Source organism: Vicugna pacos, chromosome X (genome assembly GCF_048564905.1).
Source record: "Vicugna pacos chromosome X, VicPac4, whole genome shotgun sequence".
NCBI lineage: Eukaryota > Metazoa > Chordata > Mammalia > Artiodactyla > Camelidae > Vicugna > Vicugna pacos.
In genome coordinates this window covers 104,550,447-104,577,154 of record NC_133023.1, presented here as the reverse complement: position 1 = coordinate 104,577,154, position 26,708 = coordinate 104,550,447, and the positions used below count along the sequence as shown (strand labels likewise).

The 26,708-nt window shown below is 59.8% G+C and overlaps 3 protein-coding genes across 11 annotated transcripts; 2 read left to right on the top strand and 1 right to left on the bottom strand.

Moving 5' to 3' along the window:
• Nucleotides 1–5,164: 5,164 nt before the first annotated feature.
• On the top strand, nucleotides 5,165–10,385 carry LOC140692005 (melanoma-associated antigen 10-like). Of its 5 annotated transcripts, none has more exons than XM_072956656.1 (3): nucleotides 5,165–5,261; nucleotides 8,729–8,869; nucleotides 9,067–10,385. In XM_072956656.1, the coding sequence occupies exon 3, from the start codon at nucleotides 9,067–9,069 to the stop codon at nucleotides 9,865–9,867; it is 801 nt and encodes a 266-aa protein (XP_072812757.1). In that variant the 5' UTR covers nucleotides 5,165–5,261; nucleotides 8,729–8,869; the 3' UTR covers nucleotides 9,868–10,385. The 5 variants fall into 5 exon arrangements, with proteins under 5 accessions (XP_072812757.1, XP_072812759.1, XP_072812756.1 ...); XM_072956658.1 differs by lacking the exon at nucleotides 5,165–5,261 and adding an exon at nucleotides 5,352–5,596 and having other exon boundaries at nucleotides 8,769–8,869; XM_072956655.1 differs by lacking the exon at nucleotides 5,165–5,261 and adding an exon at nucleotides 5,352–5,596.
• A 4,605-nt stretch (nucleotides 10,386–14,990) lies between these two features.
• Nucleotides 14,991–16,687, top strand: LOC140691980 (heat shock transcription factor, X-linked member 3-like). The gene is made up of 2 exons (XM_072956569.1): nucleotides 14,991–15,564; nucleotides 15,981–16,687. The coding sequence occupies exons 1-2, from the start codon at nucleotides 15,070–15,072 to the stop codon at nucleotides 16,503–16,505; spliced, it is 1,020 nt and encodes a 339-aa protein (XP_072812670.1). The 5' UTR covers nucleotides 14,991–15,069; the 3' UTR covers nucleotides 16,506–16,687.
• Nucleotides 16,688–16,882: 195 nt separating this feature from the next.
• LOC102528615 (melanoma-associated antigen 8-like) lies at nucleotides 16,883–21,747 on the bottom strand. 5 transcript variants are annotated; one of them, XR_012067583.1, is made up of 5 exons: nucleotides 21,489–21,747; nucleotides 20,130–20,220; nucleotides 19,910–19,978; nucleotides 18,705–19,835; nucleotides 16,883–18,127 (listed from the first exon to the last, which is right to left on the bottom strand). XR_012067583.1 is itself a non-coding variant. In XM_072956565.1 (4 exons), exons 2-4 carry the CDS (start codon nucleotides 20,154–20,156, stop codon nucleotides 18,768–18,770), a joined length of 1,164 nt encoding a protein of 387 aa, XP_072812666.1. In that variant the 5' UTR covers nucleotides 20,157–20,220; nucleotides 21,489–21,747; the 3' UTR covers nucleotides 18,420–18,767. The 5 variants fall into 5 exon arrangements, 4 of the variants coding, with proteins under 4 accessions (XP_072812666.1, XP_072812667.1, XP_072812668.1 ...); XM_072956565.1 differs by lacking the exon at nucleotides 16,883–18,127 and having other exon boundaries at nucleotides 18,420–19,835; XM_072956566.1 differs by lacking the exons at nucleotides 16,883–18,127; nucleotides 21,489–21,747 and adding an exon at nucleotides 21,297–21,371 and having other exon boundaries at nucleotides 18,420–19,835.
• Nucleotides 21,748–26,708: the final 4,961 nt, after the last annotated feature.

Genomic DNA, 26,708 nt, shown 5'->3' with positions numbered 1-26,708 from the left:
ACCGTCCTGGATGCCTGCCCCCGCCCCCGCGTCCCCTCACACGGTTCTACCTTGACTCCTGGCAGCACTGGGCTCCTTCCCTGTGCAGACCTGAAGCCGGCCTCCCTCACCCAGGACCTCACCTCTCTCACCTCCCAAGGGTGGGGCATCAGTGCACGTGACATCCGGACCCAGTGCCCTGGAGTCTGCCAGGGCTGTCGGGGGCAGCTAGGGGTGCCGGAGGTGGATTCCCTGGGGTCCTCAGTCTCCTGTGTCCTCACCTTGACTCCTGACAGGATCTGGGAGCCACCCTCTGCCCTCCTGAGACTGCGTCTCTCAGACCTAGCCTCTGACTCCCCGAGTTCACTGAGGAGGTGGGGGCCGGGGACTGTTCAGCCTGACAGCCCCATCAGGGGGCCCCCAGGATTCCCACGCGGGGCCGGTTTGCATTCTTAGGGACCCTCTGTTGTGGGGTGGTTGGACCCCTCTGTCCTCATCCAGGAGGGTCCTCACCCATCCTCGCACACAAAGGCTGCAGTCCCCGCAAAGATGCTGGAGGGGACCTGCCTCCTGGTGACCTTGAAGGGGTAGAGAGCAACACACCTTCCCTCGGGGCCTCCTCGACCACAAACCTGACTTCGGAGACGGTCTGTTTGAAAGACTTACCTTTTCCTGAAGAGGCTGAGCAGTGGCAGGGGAGTTGCGGATCCCTTGCGTTGATGACTAGGTAATAGTACCTGTTCCAGAGCCGTGACTTTCACTTGTTAATTCTCATGCATAGTAAGAAGTACGTTTCTCATCTGCACCTACTGTGCGTGTATCTATGACACGTGTGTAGGCTGTGTGTGCTTATGTACGCGTACATCCACGCACCACCTGTGTATGCACTAACGCGTGTATCTGGATGCATGTTTATATTTTACGAGGGTTCGTATGTACGTGCAGACGGTATACATACTTAAGGTGTAAAAGTGCTCCTGCTATAACCACGTGTGAATGGCTCTGGTACCGCCACCTTATTGTCCGTGTCTTCCTTACGTTCTGTTTAAGTGACGTGTTTTGCACAGGCCAGTCCTCACCCAGGTTTGATGTCAGGTGGGTATTAGCAGAGTCTCAGGAGGGAAATGCCTCAACTGACCCATCTTTCTTGCTGTCCCGGTAGAGCCCCAGGGCTGAGGCATGTGTGTCCGGGGCCCTGCCCCAGCTGTAGGCACGAAACCGCTCAGAAGCGGGAGATCTTTCCTCCTACCGGTCCTGCCATCTGCGTCTGTGCAGCCCACAGCCCCTCCCCCACTCCCTGCTGCCCCCGCCATCCCGCAACAGAGGAGTCAGCTCCCCACAGACAGCAGTCATCCCTTCGGGTGTCCTCATGTTATTTTAAAGCCTTTATTTTTATAGCACCTTTAGGTGCACAGAATAACAAAGAGAAGGTACAGGGATTTCCCATTTACTTCCCGCCCCCACACCTACATAGCCTGCCTCCTTATCAGCAACCCACCAGAGTCGTCCATGTGTCAGAATTGATGGACCTACGTTGTCACCTAGAAATTAGAGTTTCCCTTGGGGTTCACTCTTGCTGTTGCACATTCCCTGGGTTTTGGCAAACGTGTATGACATGCCCTCATCACTGGGGTATCATGCAGACTATTTCACGTCACTAACCACCCTCTGCTGTACAGCGCCTATTCATTCCTCTCCCCACAGCGCCTGCAAACACTCATCTTCTTAGCGTCTCCATCATTTTGCCTTCACAGAACGTCACATAGTTGAAATAATACCGTATGTTGCCTTTTCAGAATCACTCAGTTTGTAATTGCATCGAAGGTTCTTCATGTCTATTCCTTGCTTGATAACTCATTTCTTTTTTGCACTGGGCGACACTCCATTTCCTGCACATACCAAAGTGTATTTATTGACCGACGTAAGGACCTCTTGTTTGCATCTATAGTTTGGCAGTTCTAAGTAAAGCTGCTATAAACATCCATGTGTAGGTTTCTGTGCGGACACAAGTTTTCAACTTCTTTGGGTAAATACCCATATGGTTTCTGGATCATACGGTACGAGTTTGTTTACTTTTATAAGAACCTGCCAAGCTGTTCCAATGTAGCTGTACCATCTTGTATTCCCACCAGCAATGAATGGGAGTTCCTGCTGCTCCAAATCCTCCCCAGCATTTGGTGTTGTCACTGTACCAGATTTTCCCAATTCCAGTACGTGTCTAGTTACGATGTGTGTGTGTGTGTGTGTGTGATCATCAAGTGACTCCTCACACCTGTTGATCACTAGGTATCAAGCTGGGAAAGGCACAGTCAAGCTAAAGATTTTGAGACTCCTGCCCAAAGCATCAGGAGGCAGCTTCAGTCACACTGTGTGTGCAAGATTTTGTCCTCTGGACATCATTCCTATTCCTCTTTCTAGGAGGAAAAGCAGAAGAGGCAACTGGAAAGCTCAGAGGAAAAGAATTTAGGATGGCTCTAGGTAACTCAGATTGGTTCCCACCTTGAGAGACCGTGTGTGAGCCCAAACGCTTCTGAAGCAACCACGTGGCGGGCACATCCTCCAAGTCGGAGCTGTGACCGTGAGAACTTGGAATGTGGCTCTGGGTGAGGAAACGTTTCCTCGGGGGGCCAGGGGAAAGGCCGACGGTGGAAACTTTCCCTGACACTCAGAGAGTCCCCAGAACACCCTCGCTCACAGAGCTCTGTGGTGGGCTGTGTGGATCAGGACGGAGCACCTGCAGAGGTCCTGATGCCTCCTCCCCAGGGCCAAGCCCCTCAGCACAGTCCATTCCCCTGTGCTGGTCCAGGGCCCCTGAGCGTCACCCATGCTGGGTCTAGAACAAGCTATGTCATGTCTAAGCACTTCTGGCACGCGAGGGGTCCCATTCTCAATAACAGAGCGGCGGTGAGAAGAGGAAACCCACCTGAGTCAGTGGACCGGGAGATACACACTGGTTCAGAAGCCTCACACTGTGGGGAAGGCACATCGTACACGCACAGTGACAACAGCTGCATCTACTGTCCACGTCCTTGGCCCAGACATTGTAGGGACAGGTCACACCGTGTGTAAACGCGCACCAGTGCTTTCAACGGGTACGATCACTATGCCCGTTTGACGGGCAGAAATCGAGGCACAGACGGTTTCCACGACTGGCTCGGCTTAGCGGCCGCAGGACACACATTCAGTCTGAGCTTTGTGTGTGTCGAAAGCCCTGTGCCCCACTGGTCTGAGCCGACTCGCCAACACTCACGGGGGCCCCAGCTGTCCTGCACGCTGTCCTACCAGCTGGTGCCTCATGCCACGTAGCTGAGAACACAGGGAAGCCAGGCATCGGTGCTCAGGAGAGCCTGACACCGGATTCTGCCCACGTGGCCTGTCCCAGCCCCGCGGGATCACCATCCATCCTGAAATGGAGACGGGGCCCCAGGAGGCGGGTCTGGGTCTAGGACAGAGGGTGTGAGGATGGAGAAGGCTCCTGGACGTGGGGGTAAAGGCTCGGCCCTCTGAAGTCTGCTCTTGTGTTCAGGCTGGGGCCCTGCTCCCACTTCCTCCTGCCCACTCTGCTCGGCTTCTCTCCCAGCCGACTGGGGGGCCCACGTTCTCCTGCAGGCTCACTGCCCTGGGCAGATGGGGTGTCAGGCAGGCGGCAGGCCTGTAGCTCAAAGCATGGTGCCCTCGGGTCCGGTGGGCTCTCAGGGCTCCCGCAAGGGGACAGGGATCCGCGCCTCAGGGCCCAGGGCAGGCACCTGTGTCTGGGAACTGCCCAGGTTTCCACATGGGGCACACGTGGCATGTTTGGTCCATGTGTGTGGTGTGTGGATGTACGTGCACATAAGCACATACAGTCTAGACATGATATAGATACACGCACAGTAGCTGCAGATGAAAAATGTAGTTCTTACTATGGATGAGAATTAACAAGTGAAAATCACGGCTCTGGAACACGTACTATTATCCAGTCATCAACCCAAGGGATCCGCAACTCCCCTGCCACTGCTCAGCCTCTTCAGGAAAAGGTAAGTCTTTCGAATAGACCGTCTACGAAGTCAGGCTAGTTGTCGGGGAGCCCGCGAGGGAAGGTGTGTTGCTCTCTGCCCCTTCACGGTCACCAGGAGGCAGGTCCCCTCCAGCATCTTTGCTGGGACTGCAGCTTTTGTGTGCGAGGGTGGGTGAGGGCCCTCCGGGGTAAGGACAGAGGGGTCCAACCACCCCACAACACAGGGACCCTAAGAATGCAAATCGGCCCCGCGCCAGAATCCTGGGGACCCCCGGGCGGGGCTGTCAGGCTGATCATTCCCCGGCCCCCATTTCTTCAGTGAACTCGGGGAGTCAGAGGCTAGGTCTGAGAGACGCAGTCTCAGGAGGGTAGAGGGCGGCTCCCAAGTCCTGTCAGGAGTCAAGGTGAGGACACAGGAGACTGAGGCCCCCAGGGAATCCACCTCCGCCCCACCCCCGACAGCCCTCGGATACCCCTGGGCTCGGGGTCCAGATGTGATGGGCACTGATGCCCCAACCTTGGGAGGTGAGTGAGGTGAGGGCCTGGGTGAGGGAGGCCGGCTTCAGGTTTGCTAGTGAAGGAGCCCAGCGCTGCCAGGAGTCAAGGTAGAACCGTGTGTGGGGACTCGGTTTGCAGGCATCCAGGTCGGTTCTGCGGTCACCCCTGGGAGACCCCAGGCAGGGTTGCAAGGATCAGATCCCCACCCCCTCATCCCTGCTTCCCTCTCTGGTGTCCTGGCTCTGGAGGGTCTGAGTCCAAGGGGACCAAGCTCAGGTGGGCAGAGGGAGGTGTCCAGGCCCAGCCAGGAGTCCAGGTGAGGAGCAGAGGGAGGGCTGAGGGAACCCATGGAATCCATCTCAGCCCCTGGCGTCCACAGTCCTGGGAAGCCCTGGGCCTGGTGGCCTCATGTGAGTCCAGAGACTCCCCTGGGGGGTCTCAGGGCAGTGAGGGCCTTGGTGTGAGGGTGTGGGCTCGGGTCAACAAGGGGGCGTCCCAGGACCTGATGGGGCTCAAGCTGAGGACGCTGAGGGAGGACAGAAGGGGCCCCACAGATCCCCGCCCCTGCTGTCAGCCCTGGGAGGGCCTGGGTGGGATGAGCACTCGTGGGGTCCTGACTTCCTGACATCCGGGTCTCGGAAGGACGGGGGTCCTGGGATGAGGGGCGGGGCCTCGGGTGGCCAGAGGGGAGATCACATGCCGCCTGAGTCAAGGTGAGGACCCCGAGGGAGAACGGAGGGATCCTGCACCCCGGGACAGTGTTGCACCTTGGAGGCCACAGGGCAGGGTGAGCACCGGCGGCATTTCCTGACATCCGGGTCTCAGAGGGACTGCGGACCTGGTTTGAGGGGCGGGGCCTCGGGTGGGCTGAAGGGAGGCTCCATGCCGCCTGAGTGAATCTGAGGACCTTGAGGGAGGATCTAGGAGACTCTGGACTCCAGAATAGAGGGGACCCCAAGCTATCTACCCCTGCAGTCAGCCCTGGTAGGCCCTGTGCTGATGAGCACATGGCAGCGTGCCCTGACTTCCGCATCCGGGTCTCAGACGGAGTCGGGATGTAGTACAAGGAGGGGGAGCTCAAGGGGGCAGAGTGGAGAATCCCAGTTCCTGCCGGGCGTCAAGGTGAGGACCCTGAGGGAGGCCTGAGGGGACCAGAGACCCCAGCACAGAGTCGGTCCCGGGAGGTCATGGGGCCGGATCACCTCAGGCAGCATTTCCTGACATCCGGGTCTCAGAGGGACTGCGGACCTGGTTTGAGGGGCGGGGCCTCGGGTGGGCTGAGGAGAGAATCCCAGTTCCTGCCGGGCGCCGAGGTGAGGACCCTGAGGAAGGACTGGGGACACCCTGGACTCCAGAATTGAGGGGACCCCAAGATATCTACCCCGGCAGTCAGCCCTCGGAGGCCTCAGGCCGGACGAGCCCACGGCAGCGTGCCGGGACTTCCGCATCCGGGCCTCGGAGGGACTGGGGCGCTGCTGTGGGGAGCGAAGCCTCAGCTTGGGAAACGCAGGGCGGAGGGCCTGTCAGGACAGTGAGCAAGGACTGTGAGGGAGGACTGCGGGACCCTGGACCCCAGTACAGAGTCGTTCCTGGGAGATCATAGGGTGGCATGACCACAGGCACATTTCCTGACATCCGCGTCTCAGAGGGAATGGGGCCCAGGTTTGAGGGGCGGGGCCTCAGATGGGCTGAGGTGGGAATCCCCGTTCCTGCCTGGCGTCACGGTGAGGATCCTGAGGGAGGACTGAGGGAACCAGAGACCCCAGATCAGTGGGGACCCGCCGAACCGATCCTGCCCCTGCTTTTATCCCTGGGAGGCCCCAGGGCGAGATGAGCACACGTTGCTCTTTGGTGTCTCGACTTCCCCATCCGGGTCTCAGAGAGACTGGGGCCTTAATATAAGGAGGGGGGACCTCAGGTATGCAGAGCAGGGTATCCCCGGTCCCCCTGGTAGTCAAGGTGAGGACCCTGAGGGAGGACCAAGAGACCCTGCACCCCGGAACAGAGTCGGCCATGGGGGGCTATAGGGCAGGATGACCAAAGGCAGCATTTCCTGACATCCCGGTCTCAGAGGGACAGGGCTCCTGGTATGAGGGGCGGGGCGTCAGATGGGCAGAGGACAGAATCCTAAATTACCAGGGGGCAATGTGAGGACCGTGAGGGAGCCTTTGCCCTTGTGCTGGGTCTTGGAGGCCCCAGAGCAGGGTGACCAGGTGAGATGTTTTCTGACCTCTTACTCAGAGGTCCTTGGGAGGTGAAGTCCCTGGTCTGAGGAGTGTGGCTCAGATGTGCAGAGGGTGGTCTCCCCGGAACCCCCAGTAGGACTGGGCAGACCCCCTCCCCAGGTAGAGGGGGCCTCAACAGAAACTTGCTCCTCTGGTCCTTCCTGGGAGGCCCGGGTGTAAGTCAGGAGGCATCACCTCCCCACTTTATCCTCAAACTCAGTGCGATGGTGGTGTCGGCCTGCAGGGGACAACCTCATGTTAGCGGAGGGGAGGTTCCAGGACTTGCTGGGCGTAAATGTGAATGTCTTGATACTGAGAGTAGAGAGCGAGCCCACAGAATCCGGCCCTGCCCCCTGTCATCCCTGAAGTCCCTGGGCAGGAGTGGCCAATGGTGCTGCCCCCTCACCTCTGCCCCAGGCTCTCAGGGAATTCAGACCTAGTTCTGAGGTTGGCAGAAGGAGCCACAACCGGTCAGCAGCAGAAGGACTCACAGGATGTGCCAGGGCTCAGGAAAAGGACCCTTTGGGTGGATGCAGGGCATGAGGAGACCCTCACCCCAAAAGAGATGGGAACTTACAGTGTCCGGCTTGAGCTGTTTCAGCCCTAGGAGTCCCCAGTCAGGTCTGGCCGGATGGGGCCTGCCATCACTTCCGTCACGTGGTTGGGGGTGGGGTATCTCAGGGTGTGAGGACCTTGGTCTGAGGGGAAGCATCAGGCCAGCAGAGGGAGCGGTCCTAGGATATCCCACGTGTCAAGGCAAGGACTCTCCATGAGGACCAAATGTACCCCGCCATCTCAGGAGAGGAAGGACCCCACCGGGTCCAGCTGACCCGTGTTCCCAGCCCTGGAAGGAACAGTCAGTGGTGGCCCTAAGTGCCGTGCTCACTTCCATCCTGGGTGGGAAGGTGGGAGTCTTCAGGGAGTTGAGGTCTGGGTCTGACGGGCAGATGTCAACTCGTCATCCCAGGTGGGGGCAGGGGGGAAGAGCAGGCCCTGGCGGGAGTGAGATGCATGGCCTCCAGGCACTGAGGGCACCTCCGCCCAGGGCAGAGGGGCCGATCCCCGCTGCCAGTGCTTCTGGTTTTTTCGGGGGGCTGGGGGTGGATGTTGTGTAAATGGATCCTGGGACCAGTTTCCACGTAGGGGAGAGGTTCCCCGGACCAACAACAGTTCTCAGACAGCAGCAGAGTGTTCAAGAATTCAACTGCGTTCTGACACCGTCTAGCCAGAGATGGCATCAGACCCTCTGGTTCAGGCTCAGTCCTCCAAGACTGCCCTCCCCCCACCACTTCAGAAGCCCACCGCAAGGCAAGGTTCTTCCCTGTGCTGCTAAATGGCCAGCTGTAGGTTGGGGATTCCAACTCCCTCCTCCTTGGGTTTCCACCGCTGGTGACAAGTCGAGGCTGTTACTTGTCCTTCTGAAAGACGTGTCCTTCTGAAAGACCTCCAGAGGTTGCCACGCCCTCCTCCTCAGGTTTGGTTGATTTGCTAGAGTGGCTCACAGGTCTCTGACAAACGTATTACTTCCTAGATCACCAGCTGAACATAAAGGGCATGAGTCACGAAGAGCCAGATGGAAGAGGTGCTAGGGCCAAGGTGTGCGGGAGCGGGGCCGACTTCCCCGCTCTCTCAGACAGTGCCACTTGCCCCAGCTCTCTACCTGCTCACCAACCCAGAAGCTCTCCAAACCCATCCTCTTGGGGTTTGACGGAGGCTTCATTACATAAGCACGATTGGTTAAACCATTGGCCATTGGCAATTGAACTCAAATCTCCAGCCTTTCTCCCCTCCCTGGTGGTGCTGGGGAGGGGCCAAAAGATCCAAACTTTTAATCACATGATTGGCTCTTCTGGCAACCAGCCCCATTTTAGGTGCTTTGCAAACACATCTCATTCACATGAAAAACAAAAACAGCACATTCATCACTCTCAACACTGAGGACATCCCAAGGGCTTTGGGAGCTGTGAACAAGGAACTGTGCACAGAAACCAAAGTCAATGACCAGAGGTATCCTTGTCCTGAATCACAGCAGGGAAGGGGCCTCCTCTCCTTTCTCTCCCGGCTTTCAGGGAGGTGAGGACCTTGGTGTGAGAGGACGGGTCAGATCCTATCTGAAGGAACCACGCCTTGGCGACAGAGAGAAGAGTCCCGGGTCCTCCCAGGAGTCAAGGTGAGGGCCCGAGGGAAGGGTGAGGGGACCCGCACGCCCACAACAAAGATGGGACACCAAAGTAAACCTCGTTCAGCCCTAGAAACCCTGGGAAGGTCGATAAGCTTGTCCTCCCACAAGGCCACTGGGTCCCCACCTGTCACCGCTGCCCAGACTCCTGTCAGCTGCCAACACCTGTCATTATGTCCCTGGTTCAGATGAGTGAGCTCCGCCAGGCTGTGGAAGACCTTCAGGACCCAAGAGACGCCCAGGGCCTGGTGGATGTGCAGCAGCTGGAGGCTGAGCAGGAGGGGGCCGCATCCCCCCGGTACCCCTGCTCCTCCTCAGTCTCCTCTTCCTACTCTGCCGGTGCCGAGTCCCTGCGCCAAGGTGCAGAGCTTTCAATGATGGCTGACCTGGTGAGCTTCCTGCTCCTCAAGTATCACCGGAAGCAGCCGACCACCAGGGCAGAAATGCTGAGTATCCTCAGAGAATACCAGGACCACTTCCCTGCGGTCTTCAGCCAGGCCTCTGAGTGCATGCAGCTGGTCTTTGGGGTGGATGTGAAGGAGGTGGACCCCAAGGAGCACTTGTACATCCTGGTCCCCACCCTGGGCCTCACCTGTGATGGGATGCAGGGTGGTGAGCAGAGCATGCCCAAGAACGGCCTCCTGGTGATACTTCTGGGTGTCATCGTCCTGGGGGGAGGGGGGGTGCCTGAGGAAGAGGTGTGGGGAGCACTCGGTGTCATGGGGGTGTATCCTGGGAGGGAGCACTTCATCTACGGGGAGCCCAGGGAGCTGATCACCAAAGCGTGGGTGCAGGAGGGGTACCTGGAGTACCGGCAGGTGGCCAACAGCGATCCCGCTCGCCACGAGTTCCTGTGGGGGCCCCGGGCCCACGCGGAGACCAGCAAGCTGCAAGTCCTGGAGCATTTGTTTAGACTCAACAGTGAGGGTCCCATTTCCTTCCCGTCCCTGTCTGAGGAGGCCGTGAGCAATGAGGAAGAGGGGGCCTGAGCCAGACTTGCAGCCGCGCTCCTTCCAGGCCCCTGTCCAGCAGCTTCTCCTGCCGGGCAGGAAGGGAGCCCATCCTTCACTCTGTGTTTGCAGAGCGAGCAGTCAGCCTTGGAAGGAGTGAGGGCCCGGGCCAGCTCGGGGGGCACGGCGTACAGCATCTCTGGGCTCCTCCCGTCCTTTACGGTGACATGGAAATTGATCTTTGTTTCCTGTAGGTGTTTTTCAGTGCTGTTCCTATTAATAGAAGATTTAATAAGCTTCAGTATCTAACTTTGTGAATGACAGTGATCACAACGAGTGTATGCTTATCCAGTTCAAACACAGCAGTTTTCTTCTTCTGTAAAGGAGACTGAAATCTCTCTCTCTCTCTCTCTCTTTTTTTTTTTTTTTTGGTCATCCTGGATGACATAATATGGAATTGCAATTAGAATTGTTTGGGAAATGTGAGAGTAATTAGCAATGATACAGATGAGGGAAGATTTAGAACAATAAAAGTAAAAATATTAACTTGCTTCTTACCCCTTCTTGTTTGTCATTTTATACGTGTAATATCCCTATGTTTAATTGGGTTTCCATGGGTTATTTAAGAAAGTAGGAGAAAATCAGTGTGAATCAACAGGATCCCTGCTCACCATCTCACTTCATCCGCACACATTCCCCGAGCCTCTGCTGTCCGGAGGGCTCTGTGTTAGTGGGGACACTAGGAAAAGCAAGACACACCCCACACCTAGAAGGACAGGCTAGGAGCCCAGTCACATCAGGAAGATGGTGACATGTCCCTGAAGTCCCACAGAACAAGGGAAAGAAGCGGCGAGGCGGAGGGGGTCCGGGAGAGAGCACCCAATTGCAAGTGCGCAGAGCCAGGGCAGGTGGGGGCTTTGGGAAGCTGGGCTTCCTTCTGTGGGAGGTGACGGCGGCCAGACTTGAAGAAGGCGTGTTTTGGGTTTGAGAAGCCACAGTTCGGATGGAAGGGCGGCTGGGAGGGGGCAAAGGTTGTTCCTTGACTCCCTTCGTAGGAGCTCGGTGTTGAGTCCAGCTGGGAACCCTCCCCCACCCCTCAGTGTAACCTAGCCTCTAATCGGAAGAATTTACTTAGTTTCATTTAGGAGACATGCTTTTTGGCTGATTAGCTCTTCCACATCCTACTGAGCTGCGTGTTCTCTAACATGACCTGGATAACAAACCAACCAGCCAAGTGCCAGAGGAGGGAGTGGGAGGGTCTGGGGCCAAAGAAAATCAGAAGCACCTGCCAATCATCGCGGTTCCAACAGGCAGCGCGCCCCGCGCGAGGTGCTTGGCGCACATCACACGCACCCCTGCAGTCCTGCGGGACGGGCCTCCTCACACCCGCCCACTGCACAGATGAAGACCCTGAGGTCGTGGGGCTCGGGAACCTTCCCAGGATCACGTGCTAGTAAGTGACGGGGTGGGGCCGAGACCCCTGGTCTGAATTCATCTAGAGCCCACGCTGCGCCCACCCATCGCAGCCTGCGGCCCACCTCCTGACCCAGAGTCCACTTCTCTCCTCAGTGTCCTCGTGGTGTCTGTCGGGTGACAGAAAGTAGGATCCTGAGGCCCAGGTAGTAAAAGCTGGACCAAGAAAGGAAGGTGACTGTGACAGTCAAAGCCAGGGTGAGGACTGTCTGCGGTTTCTTGAGAGCTGACCCTGCCAGGTGGTGGCACTGCTGTCCAGTCCCAGCCCTTATCCCACACGACAGCACCCTGCCCTGGTCCCCTCCTTCCCCGGGGCCCTCTTGGCCAACTCGAACCTGACCTGCTGCCTTGGTCATCACAGGGGGTGGGGGTGTGGAGAGAAAGACAGAGACAGAGAGAGACAGAGACAGAGGCAGAGGCAGAGACAGAGAGAGACAGAGACAGAGAGACAGTCACAGAGACAGACACAGCGACAGAGCGAGAGCCAGAGCGCGAGACCGGGCTTGAGACTGGGATTGGGATTGTGGTTGACTGGGTCTTGAAGGCCACATTTCTTATGGGATAACATCCCTAACGTAGACTTTTCAGAAGCTGCAGAAAAGTTAACACTAGGGAACATCCTGACACCGTCTCCCTGTCCCCAGTGGGGGAGGGGAGCGGCCGTAACAGAGCTTGCCTGGGGCTCCTTTGGAAAGTGCATTGCACCCGACGGCCCCTGTGCCATTTGAGCTTCTAAGGATGGCTTTCCCGGGTCTCCTTGGCCTTGGACAACTACGAAATGAGTCATCACTGGACAAGGAAGACTCCCCTTTGCTGCTGTCCCTGTGGGGTGCAGGTGGCTTCCGGGCAGACACAAGGCCCCCAGTCTGGGCTGAGGCCGTGGGCTCGGGCGTCCGCAGTGGACCACAGGCCGGCTCTACTTCTCCGTCAGGCGGATCCTAGGCCCACGACTCCACCTTCCCCGGCCCGGGCCGGGCCTTCCCTGCCACCTGCCCCGGGTCAGACGGGAAGAGTCCACGGCGCTGCGCCGCAGAGCGCTCAGCACCGCCAAGGGACGGCAGGCGCCCTCCGACCTGCTCGAACTGTCGCAGTGACCGTGCACAGCTGCTTTCAAGGACACTGAAGCCAGCTCCTGGGCGACATACAAATTTGTTCGTTCCAAGATACGCTGGGGACCACGTTCACGTCCTGTCCTAGTCTGCTGTCCTCAAGGACCTCTTTCCGGGTCTGGAGGGGGAGGCAGATACACCCAAGCTCTCAGGGAGACAGGAGCACCCCACCTTGGGACTGGACATGCAAGGCGGGCTGTGGGAGCCTTGGGAGGGAGCCTGGGACCACAGGAAGACCCGACTGCCGAGGTGGCCTTGAAGCCGGGCCGGCCTTGAAGCCGGGCCCCAACATGCAGAGCGGCCTGTGGATAGAGACGGGCATTGCCACCCGACGAGGCAGCTTGAGGACATGCCCAGACAGGGGAGTTCTTGGCGGGTCCCAGAGCAGCCGGGGACTGGGTGCGGGTCTGGCCCAGGGCCCATGGACGGTGACGGAGAGCGGTTGGGGGTCCTCTGGGCTGGCGGACACCGGGGGCTAAGGCAGGCGCAGCGGCCGGCGGGCCAGGCTGGGAAAGGCAGGCCTTGGACGTCGTGAGGGCTGGTATCTGAGTAACAGGTGTCCTGAGCCATGGCTGAGAGCGACCCCTGGGGCGCGACACAAAGCCACGGCCCAGCCGGCCCGGGGCGGGGGCGGGGGCGGGGAGGGCAGGGGTGCGTGGGATGGAGGGAGGCAGACCTGTGAGGGGGCAGGCCCACCAGACCCAGGGTGTGAGGGAGGGCTGGAAGGAGCGGGCGGCAGGCGAGGCCACAGGGCTGGGATCGGCCCGCCGATGTCCCAGCCTTTGGGCCCCCTCCTGAGACGCCCCCGTGGCCTCCACTGAAGTTCGAACTCTAAGGACACGTCCCTGCAGGAGGGAGTGACCCGAACAAGTGCTCTGTAAACCTGTTTAGAGGCACAAAGACCTGCGCCCAAGCTCCAGTCTCGGCCTAGGAGCTCCACGAAGGCCGACAGCCCTCAGACTCGAAGGCCCCTTGGGAGAATCTCTTTCGAACCCCTTGCCCTCCCCTTCTGGAACAGGGAGTGGCCCTCAGAGAGGACAGACGCCTCTCCTTAGCGGCAGAGCTGGGATGAGGACCTAGGAGCCCGGCAGACGGGCCTTTCCAGGTCCCATTCTCTCTCCCTGTGCAGTGACTATGAAGAACAGTCACCACAGCGGCTACAGAACACGTGTCCCCCCAGACCGCTGTCCTGTCTGTCCTGCCATCTGTGGTGAAGACGGCTCTCGGGCTGGACTTGTCCCATCCCACACCCAGAGCCTCATCTATTTTCAGTCACACGTGGACGGGCTTTCCGTTGGTCACGTCTAGCTCAACAAGTAGGAACTGTCCTTGGCAGTGAGTCTGTAGAGTAGGCCCCTTGAAAAGTACCGGACCCAGAGCAGGCAAAATTATTCAGTGTACCTGCCACCGAGGTGACGGCGGGACGGGGACCCAGGGCTGGGGGCGGGGCTGGCTCGGGGAAGGCGAGCAGGGCAGGCCTGGGAGCAGACCAGGGAAATGCTTGCTCTCAACAGATCAGAATACATGCTGAACCCCCAGATCAAGGACTGCAAAGGGGAAGAAGCAGGGCAGAGCCGAGTTGGAAGCGGAAGGCCAGCAATCTGGCAGGGCAGGAGCCTAACCCCCCCAGTGACAGGGAAGAGGGAAGAGGGCCTTAGAGCAGCCTCAGGGGAGGCTGAATCCGAGGTCTGAGGGAGGTGCTCTGACGCGGACTAAGGCAGGTGTTCTGAAAGTGAGTGCTCTCGGGCCACGAGGAGTTTCTATGGCAAGAAATGGGCACTAAAGAGGATCCCATGTGCTCTGGAGAGGGGTGGGGCTGCGGACAGCAGAGCTCAAAAGGAGGCTCCAAAGCACAGGGGAGGATGCGGCCATCCGCTCACGCGGCACGGGGGGAACGCTATGTGCCAGGTGCTTTGGTGACACTGAAGTGGGACGTGGGGAGTGCCCCCACACGCTCCCACACAGCCCCACTCTGGGGACAGCTCGACCCAGGGGCAGGAGAACGGGACACTTCCTTATGGCCCATCAGAGCTGGACTGACCAGCCAGCAGGAGCAGCTGGAAGAGACCAAGGCAGGAGCTGTTGGGGGCGGGGGGGCGGGCGCTGCCAGCCAGCCTGGGCCAACCAGCCCACTCGGACCACCACTTCCGGGAGGTGCAGTCGCCCGGGGCCCATCTCACCCCTGCCGCCTTGGTGGCAGCCAAGCCAGGGCCAGCCAGGGCCAGCCAGGGCCTGGCCCTTGAACAAATCGGAGGCTGGCAACAGGCCTCCCCAACCTTTGGGGATGGAAACAGGATCATGTCTCTCCGCCCACTCAGGGCCTGGCCCCTGGGAGAAAGGTGCCTGGCAGCAGATGGGAGCCTTTCGCCGGGACCTTGAACATACCTTCCTACACTTCTGGAAAACAGAGAAGCTGGGGGCTCTGTACCCCTCCCCTCCCCTCCCCTCGGCCAGGGCTCCCTGTCCAGACCAACTCTGGGACCTCACGTGACACATAAAGAGGACGATGACCAAAGTCGCTGGTTGCCCTGCTACCGAGATTCTAGAATTCTGCGGACACTATTTACTGGGCGTCCCTGCTCAGACTGAAGGCACTTCTGCCCTGAGAGCTCAGTGATCTGGTCTCAGGGAGAGCATGTGCCTGGTCTAGACTAGCTGCATGGCGAGTCAGAGCCCCGACGAGGAATATACGGCCACGGCGGCCCCCGCAGCTGATGGAGAGCCCCCAGCGGGGGCCCCATCGGGTTCATCCCCGGATCCAAAGGTGGATTTGAGGGAGATTTTGGAGAAGCCCGGCGACCAGGCCGAGAGCCAAGATCCAGGCTCCCAAGACAACCAGCCACCACAGGACCCAAACCCAGGTCCCGCCAACGTGGACGGAACCCACGGTGTTCTTGGGATCTCCTTCCCGAGAAAGCTCTGGATGATAGTGGAGGACGAGGCCTTCAAGTCCGTGCGCTGGAACGACAAGGGAGACATGCTGATCATCGAGGAAGACCTTTTCCAGCGGGAGGTTCTTCGCCGGCGCGGCGCAGACAGGATCTTTGAAACAGACAGCTTGAAGAGCTTCATCCGCCAACTGAACCTCTACGGGTTCAGGAAAATACACCTGCCCGGCACTCTGGGTCGCTCTCCGGGGAAGAAAAGGCTGATGGTAACGTAGACAGCCCTTCCGTCTCCCGAGTTCTCTGTTTCTGGAACAGCTTCCCAGTCCTGAGCGGATGAGTGATGTGCTGAACGGGGTTCATTCCCGAGGGGGACTTTTTTCCTGCGAGCCAGTACTGAATGAAGGCTGAGGCAGTCCGGCGTGTCATGTAAGGCTCGCCCCTTAGAGATGCCCTGCGGGTGTGACCGAAGACCCAGGGGCCACTTCACGTCAGGGAGCTAGAGTGACACCTCAGCCCAGGCACCACGTAGCTTTAGTGAGCGCACACTCCAGGGCGAAATAAACCTTGCCAGGAATTTAAAAAGACCTTTTCTCCACAGTCAAACAAGACCTTTATGATGGAGGTGGGCGGGGAGGAGTGAATATTTCCCCCGAAATGACGAGAATGATTCATGTCCTTTCAGATCTACCACAACTGCAACTTTCAGAGAGAGAAGCCCCTGCTGATCGAGAACATGTGGAGAAAAGGTGACCCGAGAGCAACTGCTCGGCCCGCTTCCAGCGCAACCACCCCAAAGAGAAAGAAGCAAGCCGCCCCACCTATGAGATGCACCCAGTTTTTCCATCAGAATGACTCCACCAAAGATGCCGACAGGAAGACCCAGAGGGAAGCCCCCCGTGCTCAGGTGCCCAGCGGCATCCGGGCCTTCATGCTCCCTGGCGTCCTGTCTGCCGGCCGGGTGGCCAGGTTGGTGGTAGTGCAGCGTCCCTCCAGCGAGCAGGGCGGCCCGAGTGGGGAGGGCACCTCCAGGAATGTCACGCTAGTGCCCCCGGCTACTGCCGGAAGGGACGGTGCAGGGGAGCTGCCCAGAAGCCCCCCTGTTTGCCCCGATCCCAGCTCGGTGGTGTCCACGTGCAACACGGGTTACTGCATGCTGCTCGCGGCCCTTCTGCTCATGGCCCCCAACCAGGAGGCCCGCGGCAGATGAAGAGCCCGAGGGCTCTTCAGATTACAAGTGTGCTCTCTGCGAACGGTTCAAGGACAACCCAAAGCCCTGAGCTCACAGACCACTAGAGACACACGAAGAGCACCGTCCTGTAACCATGAACATTTTGGGCTTTAATAAAGACAAGCAAAACTCCCCGGGGCTAAATAAAGAATCTGCGAGAACCGCGGGTCCGTGTTCTTTCTCGCGTTCGATTCCGCACACGTCTCACCAGATAAGCCCGCGGAGGCTGGAGACCCCGGCCGGGGGCAGGCTTTGGTCCCCATCGGCCTCTTTCATCTGAAGCTGTGGCATTTCGGACACCCGCCCAAGGAGGTGGGAGCGAGCACTGAGGCAAGCCCAGGAAGGTCTGGTCCCCTGGGCCGGGCCTGCCCGTCAGGGGACAGACAGCCTGGCTTCTGACCTCGGGGGTGTCTCCCCCCAACTACTCATGCATCCCGGAGCAGGAGGGTCTTCCTCCTGGGTCCCCCAAGGATGCCAGAAGTTTCTGACCAGCAGCTCAGCGTCTCCAGCTCCCGATCCAGGGGCCCCCCCCACAGAGGCCCGCCGAAACGTAGGGCCACCCCCTCCACCAAGGGCTGAGAGCGCTGCAGCCTGGCTCCGAAGAGACGGGAGGTTGCAGTCAAACGCCTGGGGGGAAGCCCGTCACCCTCGAAGGTAACAACCACTGAAATCCCTACTGTCAAGTGACCAAACCCCCCACAAATGTATAAAAGATCTCCCACCAGGCGAACACCAGCACTGCTCACTTCCATCAGGGCTGTAGTTAGGACCCTTTCTTGGCACGTGAAGCGGCCGTGCGGCACGTCTAACACACCGGCTCCGCGAGCCAAGGGACACTTTACAACAGGGCGAGAGTCATCTGCGAGGCAGACGGTGCTGTTTCTGAGTCCAATGTCCTCTTGCCCGTGAGTCAGGCCGTCGCTGGTTGGTGACTCCCTGGCAAGCACTCAGCGCCCGCTCCAGCCGTCCCACATCGTCTCCTGGATGCTCTTCAGACCCTCTAGGGGTTGTGACCAGAACAAAGGCGGGGAAAACACTCACTAGCTCTCTCAAAACATATTTCTCTACACAATCCAGAATCAGCAGGGCCAGAATGAGCGGCCTGCAAGGCCGCTTCCCCTTGTCCTAGAGGTCCAAAGTCCTTGAGACTCTGTCACCGAGCCCAGGGAGGCATCTCCCTGCAGGGGTCCCGCTACCCCGTCCCCGCGTCCCAGTGGACACATCTGTTTCCGGGAACAGCACAGAGTGGGGAGCGCCCTCCAGGGCGGCGCCGATTCAGAGCGAACCAGGGGAGCACGTCCAGGGCGTGACGGCGAGCTGACCGTGTCACGGTTTAGCTTGGTCTCTCGGTCACCTCCCCTCAAGAGCCCAAACTGCTCAGGCCTCCTGCCCAAAGGGGATCAGGTGCTTGGGGACGTCTACCTGGAAGACGCCCTTTCTGCCTCTCCTGGGCACGGGCTCCAGTAACCACCGGGGGTTGGAGAGCATGCTCAGGTACTTCTGCTGTAGGTTGCTCAGGACGGTTCGATTCTCCAGTTCCACAACCTCCTCGGGACCTAAGTTTTCTGGGCACAGCAAAGTGTCCCCAACGTCAACGAGCCCTGTGCACAAAGAGAGAAGCACCCAGATGTCTTCCCTTCCACAAACCAGGCCTGCCCCTAAGAGAACATGGTTATTCAAGGTCACGACCACTGGAGACGGAGGCGATATCAGCACGTGGACCCAGAGTGAACTGGGTCGCTCTGGCTGAGCATTTCCGAGGTACCGGCGTCCCTCTTCAGGGCACTTGGGGCGAGGCCGAGGGAGGGAGACATTTTCTTCTCATTGCTCCCCCAAATTCTAATTCCATGTTATCTTGTTCAGGATGACACAGTAAGATGGGAGATTTACAACTGGTTTCACAAAACAGCAAAACTCTTGTGTTTGAACTGGATAAGGATACAGACATTGGGATTAATGCCATTGACAAAGTTAGATAGTGAAGCTTATTAAATCTTCTGATACAAGGAACACCACTGAAAAATTCCTACAGGAAACAAAGATCAATTTCCGTGTCATCATAAGGGACGGGAGGAGCCCAGAGATGCTGTACACCGTGTCCCCCCAACTGGCCCGGGCTGTCACCCCTTAGGAGGCTGCCTGCTCGCCCTCCAAACACATAGTGAAGGATGGACTCACTTCTGGCCCGACAGGAGAAGCTGCCGGACAGGGGCCTGGAAGGAGCGCGGCTGCAAGTCTGGCTCAGGGCCACTCTTCCTCATCACTCAACACCTCTTCAGACAGGGACAGGAAGGAACAGAGATTCCTTGTATTGACCCTGAGGAAATGCTCCAGGACTTGCAGCTTGCTGGTCTCCGCATGGGCCCGGGGCCCCCACAGGAGCTCGTAGCGAGGGGGATCGCTGCTGGGCACCTGCTGGTAGTCCACGTACTCCTCCCGCACCCACACGTTGGTGATGAGCTCCCTGGGCTCCCCGTAGATGCAGTGCTCCCTCCCGGGATACACCCCCATGACACTCAGTGCCTCCCACATCTTCTCCTCAGTGGCGCACTCTCCCTCCAGGAGGATCACACCCAGGAGCATCACCAGGAGGCCGTTCTTGGGCAAGCTCTGCCCACCGCCCAGCATCCCGTCACATGTGAGGCCCAGGGTGGGGACCAGGACATACAAGTGCTCCCTGGGGTCCACCTCGTTCACATCCACCCCAAAGACCAGCTGCAGACACTCAGAGGCTTGGCTCAAGACCACAGCGAAGTGGTCCTGGTCAGCTCTGAGGACCGCATTCAGCATGTCTTCCTTTGTGGTCGGCTCCTTTGTGCGGTACTTGAGGAGCAGGAAGCCCACCAGGTCAGCCACCTTCAAATGGAATGGGTCTGGGTGTGAGGACTCGGCATCTGCGGGGTCCTGGCCGGTGCTGGGCCTCTCCTCACCTTGGCTTCTGAGGCCATTGTCTTCCGACTGGCTCCATGGAGGGGCTGCCACGGCTGTGGGGGAGGGGCAGACACCCTGAGGGCTCTGCGTGGGACTGGGTGTCCCAGAATTAGCCGCCTCCTTGCCAGTGCCCAGGAACCAGACTGAGTAGGAAGATGAGGAGGAGGAGGAGGAGGAGGAGGAGGGAGACAGCGGGGATGCGCCCTCCTCCTCCTCAACCCAAATGTCCTGCTCATCCACGGAATCCTCAGCCTCTCTTGGGTCCTGAAAGTCGGCTTCAGTCTGGTGGATGTCACGCATCTGAACGGGAGGCACAGTGAGCTGTGTCGGGCAGCTGAGAGGAGCGAGGCCAGGGTTGACAGATGGGGACCCACGGGCCTGGGGAAGAAAGGGAGTGTCAGTGGCCCGGGCTGAGAAATCCACCCTGGGGGGCTCTAACAAAGGCCACTTACAGGTCTCGTCTCCAGGGGTGCCCTCGGCCTCACAGGGGCTCTCCTCCTGGTGGACGGTCGTCTGTGAACCTGACGGGGGAAGTGAGGCGGCTCCTCAGGGTGCAGCCGGAACAGCCCGAGGCTTTGGGGGCGACAGGGGGTATGTGGAGTGGACGTTGGCCTCGTGGGGTCCCCTCTGTTCTGGGAGCCCCTGGGCACACTCTCAGGGCCCACACCTCACCTTCAGTCCTGGCACTGCCGGCCTCATGTGCTCTGTGATCCGAGGACACGTGTCTCACACCGAGGCCTTCGCCTCTCGGTGTCTGGAGCCCCTGGGAGAGAAAGAGGGGAGACCTCGGGTCTACACTGTGGCACAGCCCTGGACCCCCGTGCTGGCAGGAGGCCTGGGCTCTGGCAGGTTCCCAGTCTTCTAGGGTGGGAGGTCCTCTCCACGCTAACTCAGGGTCCTCACCGTGACTCCAAGCGGGACCTGGGATTCTGCGCTCCAACCACCTGAGGGCCCCATCGTGATAGTAAGTCCCCGGTCTCTCTGAGCCCTGGATGCGGAAGTCAGGACACACCACGTGTGCTCATCCCGCCTGGGGGCCTCCCAGGGCTGACAGCAGGGGCAGGATACGTTGCGTCCCCTCTGTTCTGGGGTTTATGGTCCCCTCACTCCTCCCTCGGGGTCCTCACCTTGAGTCTTGGCAGGAGCTGAGATTCCCCCCTCAGCCCACCTGAGGCCCCGCCCGCCATTCCGGGACGCCAGTCCTTCCGAGACCCGCATTTCAGGAACTGCTGCCCGAGGTCCTCCCGCCCATGGTCTCCCAGGACTAACTCTGTTCTGGGGTCCAGGGTCCCTGAATGCTAACTCGCGGTCGGCACCTTCACTCCCAGGCGGCCCTGAGATTCTCTCCTCCGCAGACCTGAGGCCCCCGCCCTTTCACTATGTCCCCAGTCTGTCTGAGACTCGGATGCGGAAGTCAGGACAAACCACGTGGGCCTGTCCTCCCCTCGGGCCGCCGGACGGCTGAAAGCGAGGGCGCCTTTCTGTGGGGTGGCCACTTTTCTGGGTTCAGGGGCCCCTCCTTCCTCCTTCAGGGTCCTCACTTTGACTCAGGCGGCATGTAGCCTCCCCTTGGAACCCCCGAGGCCCCGCCCCTCATCCCAGGACCCCAGTCCCTCTGAGGCCCGGATGGCAGGAAATGCCGCCGGTGCTCACCCTGCCCCAAGGCCTCCAAGGCCCAACAGTGTCCCGGGGTGCAGGAATCCTCCGTTCTCCCTCGGGGTCCTCACTTTGACTCAGGCGGCATGTAGCCTCCCCTTGGAACCCCCGAGGCCCCGCCCCTCATCCCAGGACCCCAGTCCCTCTGAGGCCCGGATGGCAGGAAATGCCGCCGGTGCTCACCCTGCCCCAAGGCCTCCGAGGCCCAACACTGTCCCAGGGTGCAGGAATCCTCCGTTCTCCCTCGGGGTCCTCACTTTGACTCAGGCGGCATGTAGCCTCCCCTTGGAACCCCCGAAGCCACGCCCCTCATCCCAGGACCCCAGTCCCTCCGGGACCCGGATGGCAGGAAATGCCGCCTGTGCTTGTTCCGACCTGTGGCCTCCCAGGACCGACTGTGTTTTGGGGTCCAGGGTCCTCATTGCTCGCTCACAGTCGTCAGCTTCACTCCCAGTGGGAACTTGGATTCTCTTCTCTGCAGATCTGAGGGTTCCCCGCCATCTCACACAAAGTCCCCGGTCTCTCTGAGACCAGGGAGCCGCAGTCACGACACAACACGTGGGCCTGTCCTGCCCTCGGGCCACTGGGCAGCTGATAGCAAGGTTCCCTGTCTGTGGATGGTCTCTTTTCTGGGTTCCGGGGCCCTTCCTTCCTCACTCAGGGTCCTCACTTTCACTCAGGCGGCATGTAGCCCCCCCTTGGAACCCCCGAAGCCCCGCCCCTCATCCCAGGACCCCAGTCCCTCTGAGGCCCGGATGGCAGGAAATGCCGCCGGTGGTCACCCTGCCCTTTGGCCTCCAAGGTCCAACACTGTCCCGGGGTGCAGGATCCCTGCGTTCTCCCTCGGGGTCCTCACCTTGACTCAGGCAAAACCGGCCTCCCCTTGGACCACCCGAGGCCCCGCCCCTCATCCCAGGACCCCAGTCCCTCCGAGACCCGGATGTCAGGAAGTCAGGGCCCCACGAGTGCTCATCCCACCCAGGCCCTCCCAGGGCTGACAGCAGGGGCGGGATCTGTGGGGCCACTTCTGTCCTCCGTGAGGGTCCTCAGCTTCAGCCCTGGCGGGTCCTGGGACGCCCCCTTGTTGACCCGAGCCCACACCCTCACACCAAGGCCCTTACTGCCCTGAGACCCCCCAGGGGAGTCTCTGGACTCACATGAGGCCACCAGGCCCAGGGCTTCCCAGGACTGTGGACGCCAGGGGCTCAGATGGATTCCACGGGAGTACCTCAGCCCTCCCTCTGCTCCTCACCTGGGCTCCTGGCTGGGCCTGGGCCTCTCCCTCTGCCCACCTGAGCTTGGTCCCCTTGGACTCAGACCCTCCAGAGCCAGGACACCAGAGAGGGAAGCAGGGATGAGGGGGTGGGGATCTGATCCTTGCAACCCTGCCTGGGGTCTCCCAGGGGTGACCGCAGAACCGACCTGGATGCCTGCAAACCGAGTCCCCACACACGGTTCTACCTTGACTCCTGGCAGCGCTGGGCTCCTTCACTAGCAAACCTGAAGCCGGCCTCCCTCACCCAGGTCCTCACCTCACTCACCTCCCAAGGTTGGGGCATCAGTGCCCATCACATCTGGACCCCGAGCCCAGGGGTATCCGAGGGCTGTCGGGGGTGGGGCGGAGGTGGATTCCCTGGGGGCCTCAGTCTCCTGTGTCCTCACCTTGACTCCTGACAGGACTTGGGAGCCGCCCTCTACCCTCCTGAGACTGCGTCTCTCAGACCTAGCCTCTGACTCCCCGAGTTCACTGAAGAAATGGGGGCCGGGGAATGATCAGCCTGACAGCCCCGCCCGGGGGTCCCCAGGATTCTGGTGCGGGGCCGATTTGCATTCTTAGGGTCCCTGTGTTGTGGGGTGGTTGGACCCCTCTGTCCTTACCCCGGAGGGCCCTCACCCACCCTCGCACACAAAAGCTGCAGTCCCAGCAAAGATGCTGGAGGGGACCTGCCTCCTGGTGACCGTGAAGGGGCAGAGAGCAACACACCTTCCCTCGCGGGCTCCCCGACAACTAGCCTGACTTCGTAGACGGTCTATTCGAAAGACTTACCTTTTCCTGAAGAGGCTGAGCAGTGGCAGGGGAGTTGCGGATCCCTTGGGTTGATGACTGGATAATAGTACGTGTTCCAGAGCCGTGATTTTCACTTGTTAATTCTCATCCATAGTAAGAACTACATTTTTCATCTGCAGCTACTGTGCGTGTATCTATATCATGTCTAGACTGTATGTGCTTATGTACACGTACATCCACACACCACACACATGGACCAAACATGCCACGTGTGCCCCATGTGGAAACCTGGGCAGTTCCCAGACACAGGTGTCTGCCCTGGGCCCTGAGGCGCGGATCCCCGTCCCCTTGCGGGAGCCCTGAGAGCCCACCGGACCCGAGGGCACCATGCTTTGAACTACAGGCCTGCCGCCTGCCTGACACCCCATCTGCCCAGGGCAGTGAGCCTGCAGGAGAACGTGGGCCCCCCAGTCGGCTGGGAGAGAAGCCGAGCAGAGTGGGCAGGAGGAAGTGGGAGCAGGGCCCCAGCCTGAACACAAGAGCAGACTTCAGAGGGCCGAGCCTTTACCCCCACGTCCAGGAGCCTTCTCCATCCTCACACCCTCTGTCCTAGACCCAGACCCGCCTCCTGGGGCCCCGTCTCCATTTCAGGATGGATGGTGATCCCGCGGGGCTGGGACAGGCCACGTGGGCAGAATCCGGTGTCAGGCTCTCCTGAGCACCGATGCCTGGCTTCCCTGTGTTCTCAGCTACGTGGCATGAGGCACCAGCTGGTAGGACAGCGTGCAGGACAGCTGGGGCCCCCGTGAGTGTTGGCGAGTCGGCTCAGACCAGTGGGGCACAGGGCTTTCGACACACACAAAGCTCAGACTGAATGTGTGTCCTGCGGCCGCTAAGCCGAGCCAGTCGTGGAAACCGTCTGTGCCTCGATTTCTGCCCGTCAAACGGGCATAGTGATCGTACCCGTTGAAAGCACTGGTGCGCGTTTACACACGGTGTGACCTGTCCCTACAATGTCTGGGCCAAGGACGTGGACAGTAGATGCAGCTGTTGTCACTGTGCGTGTACGATGTGCCTTCCCCACAGTGTGAGGCTTCTGAACCAGTGTGTATCTCCCGGTCCACTGACTCAGGTGGGTTTCCTCTTCTCACCGCCGCTCTGTTATTGAGAATGGGACCCCTCGCGTGCCAGAAGTGCTTAGACATGACATAGCTTGTTCTAGACCCAGCATGGGTGACGCTCAGGGGCCCTGGACCAGCACAGGGGAATGGACTGTGCTGAGGGGCTTGGCCCTGGGGAGGAGGCATTAAGACCCCTGAAGCCCACCTTTCCTTCTCCAGTCCCCACACACCGTTGCTCTGCTGGGGTAGGCTCTCCCAGTAGACACGCTGATTGCCAAAGGCCATGGAGTGACATTGACCTCCCCCCGTCCCCGCCGACAAACCGCATGTCTTTTGGGCTCCGAGGAGCTCCATTTCCAGCACGTGGTAGTAAAATGGGACTTGGCTTCCCGCAGATTACGCCTGTAGCTCCTAACCTTTGGAGGCCACGAGCACGGTTTTGGAGACGTGGGGGACCTAGGCTGAGCCATGGGAGGAGGGCAAACGCTTGCTCCAGGGGCCTGGGGTGGGTTCGACTCCCGCGTTCATTTCCTGAGTGCGCCCTGAGCCCCTGCCTCCATATGTCTTCATCCCGCTGTGTCTCCGGGCCTGTGTCCTGCCTTCTACCGCAGTGCTGAACAGAAGTAAGTGTGCACTTCGCCTCCCTTGTGCCCCTTACGCTCACATGGCAGGAAGGCAGACTTGGGGACCTGGGACAGTTCGTCAGGAGGAAGGAGGCGGAGGTCAGGGGTTGACACAGGTCTATGCCTCCACCAGCGGGAACCATACCTCGTGGCGGCGGCGGCGGTGGCGAGCGCTCAGCGCCCTGTGACTCTCGCAGGCACTGGGAAGACGCGGGGCGGGTCTCCTGGGTGCTGTCTCCCCCAGAGCCCTGGAGAGACTACTTCCTGGCCCTTCCTGTGCAGAGGGGCATGGGCTGGTCTCGGGGTGCAAGGACATTGGGAGGGGCCCAGTTCTGAGTCCCCTTTGTCTGAGTCTCCCCGCCAGGAGGGAGAGACCCGGGAGGTGGCAAGTGGGGGCTGGCGCCGTCCGCAGGGGCTCCTTGAGAGGCCAGGGCCGAGCCTCCCCCAGTCCTAGCCCAACCCTTGCGGTGGCCCCGCCGCCCCCAGCTCCCCTCCCTGCACCCGAGTGCCAGCACGGATGTGGACCTGCTGGAGACATGGGTGCTGCCTGAGCGCCCATGGGACGTCCCCAGGCCTGCTGGGTGGGGGAACGATAGGGGCTCATCCCTTAAGGCTTTGCACAGGCTCCAGGGGATACCTTGGCCCTGACCTCTGGGAGATCTGTCCCTGGTGATGTGGGGCCCCCTCCCTGCCCGGGTCTGAGGTTCTGTCCGGCCCGCCCATCTCTGGACCCTGTCGCCCAGCCAGTGGTCTAGCTTGCTGTGTCGGGGTGGGGACAACACTAGGGCCGTGGCCGCCAGCCCACCTCACCTCGCAGAGCTTGGCTCCTGTCAGGGCCGGCTGTCAGGAAGGGTCGCCCTGGGCCCGCAGGACTTCCTCCCCCAGAGCGCTCGCTCCCCGAGGCCCTACCAGCTCAGTCAGCAGGGGCTCAGCCCGGACCGGCCCAAACGCCCGACACCGTCCTACCGCAAACTCGCTCTTTAAGTTCTGCTGAGAATCTAAGAATTTAGGGTTTCAAGAATTTAAGAAATTCAGCAAAGAACAAAGAAACAAATGTCTCCTTGCCGCCTGCAGTTTTGTGTTTCATGACTCCTGATGGGCCTTGCAAACGTCTTGATACTGCCATCCTGCATTTAAGAGCCCAGATACCTGCCTGAAATAAAGTTCCCAACAGGGACGTGGATTCCGTCACCACGGTTACCTGAACTTACCACGTGGTCACCAGAACCGTCCTCACGTTGATCCCAACATTTCCATCCTACTTCATGTTGGGGGAGGGGTGAGGAGCTCTTTCCTCCCCGTCCTGCCTTGAAAGTTAAGGCCTCGGGAAAGGTACCTAGTGGACGAGGCTGAGGAAGCAGGCGGAGAGCTGAGGGCGTGGGGCCCTTGCACAGCGGCTCTGCAGGCTTTGTCCTTGGTTGCATGGAGGGGCTGGGGGGCTGTCCTGGGCACTGCAGGCTGTTAAGCCTGGTCCCTGGTTTCTGCCCACCCGTGTCAGTAGACCCCCAGTCCCCAGTTGGGACACAAAAATATCTCCAGACTTTGCCACGTGTCCCCAGGAGGGGCATCGCCCTGGTGTGAGGGGTCGCCCTGAGTGAGAACCAGTCTTCTTGGGGACTCATGCGGGGGTCCGTAAGGCTTTCCTGGGGAACAGGATTCCTGCTCTGGGTGCTTCTCTAAGAAAGCTCTCTCCTGACTCGCTGCTTTCTCCTCTGTCATATAACTACTGTCAGCCCGTACCCATCCTGGGGGTCATGACCCAGAGTACCTGGCTGGTCTCTATGGCATCGTGTGTCCCTGTCTCTCGTGGCGACGATGCCAGTGACGGTGAAGGCAGCCATCC

What these genes read in the sequence shown, in the direction of transcription:
- LOC140692005 (XM_072956656.1), top strand. Translation starts at nt 9,067, where the DNA reads ATGAGTGAGCTCCGCCAGGCTGTGGAAGACCTTCAGGACCCAAGAGAC.
- LOC140691980 (XM_072956569.1), top strand. Translation starts at nt 15,070, where the DNA reads ATGGCGAGTCAGAGCCCCGACGAGGAATATACGGCCACGGCGGCCCCC. An exon ending in CGGGGAAGAAAAGGCTGATG is followed by an intron (nt 15,565 to 15,980) that starts GTAACGTAGACA and finishes ATGTCCTTTCAG; the next exon opens with ATCTACCACAACTGCAACTT.
- LOC102528615 (XM_072956565.1), bottom strand. Translation starts at nt 20,156, where the DNA reads ATGAGGCCGGCAGTGCCAGGACTGAAG. An exon ending in CGGCAGTGCCAGGACTGAAG is followed by an intron (nt 19,979 to 20,129) that starts GTGAGGTGTGGG and finishes TTCCCCCGTCAG; the next exon opens with GTTCACAGACGACCGTCCAC. An exon ending in CACCCCTGGAGACGAGACCT is followed by an intron (nt 19,836 to 19,909) that starts GTAAGTGGCCTT and finishes TTTCTTCCCCAG; the next exon opens with GCCCGTGGGTCCCCATCTGT.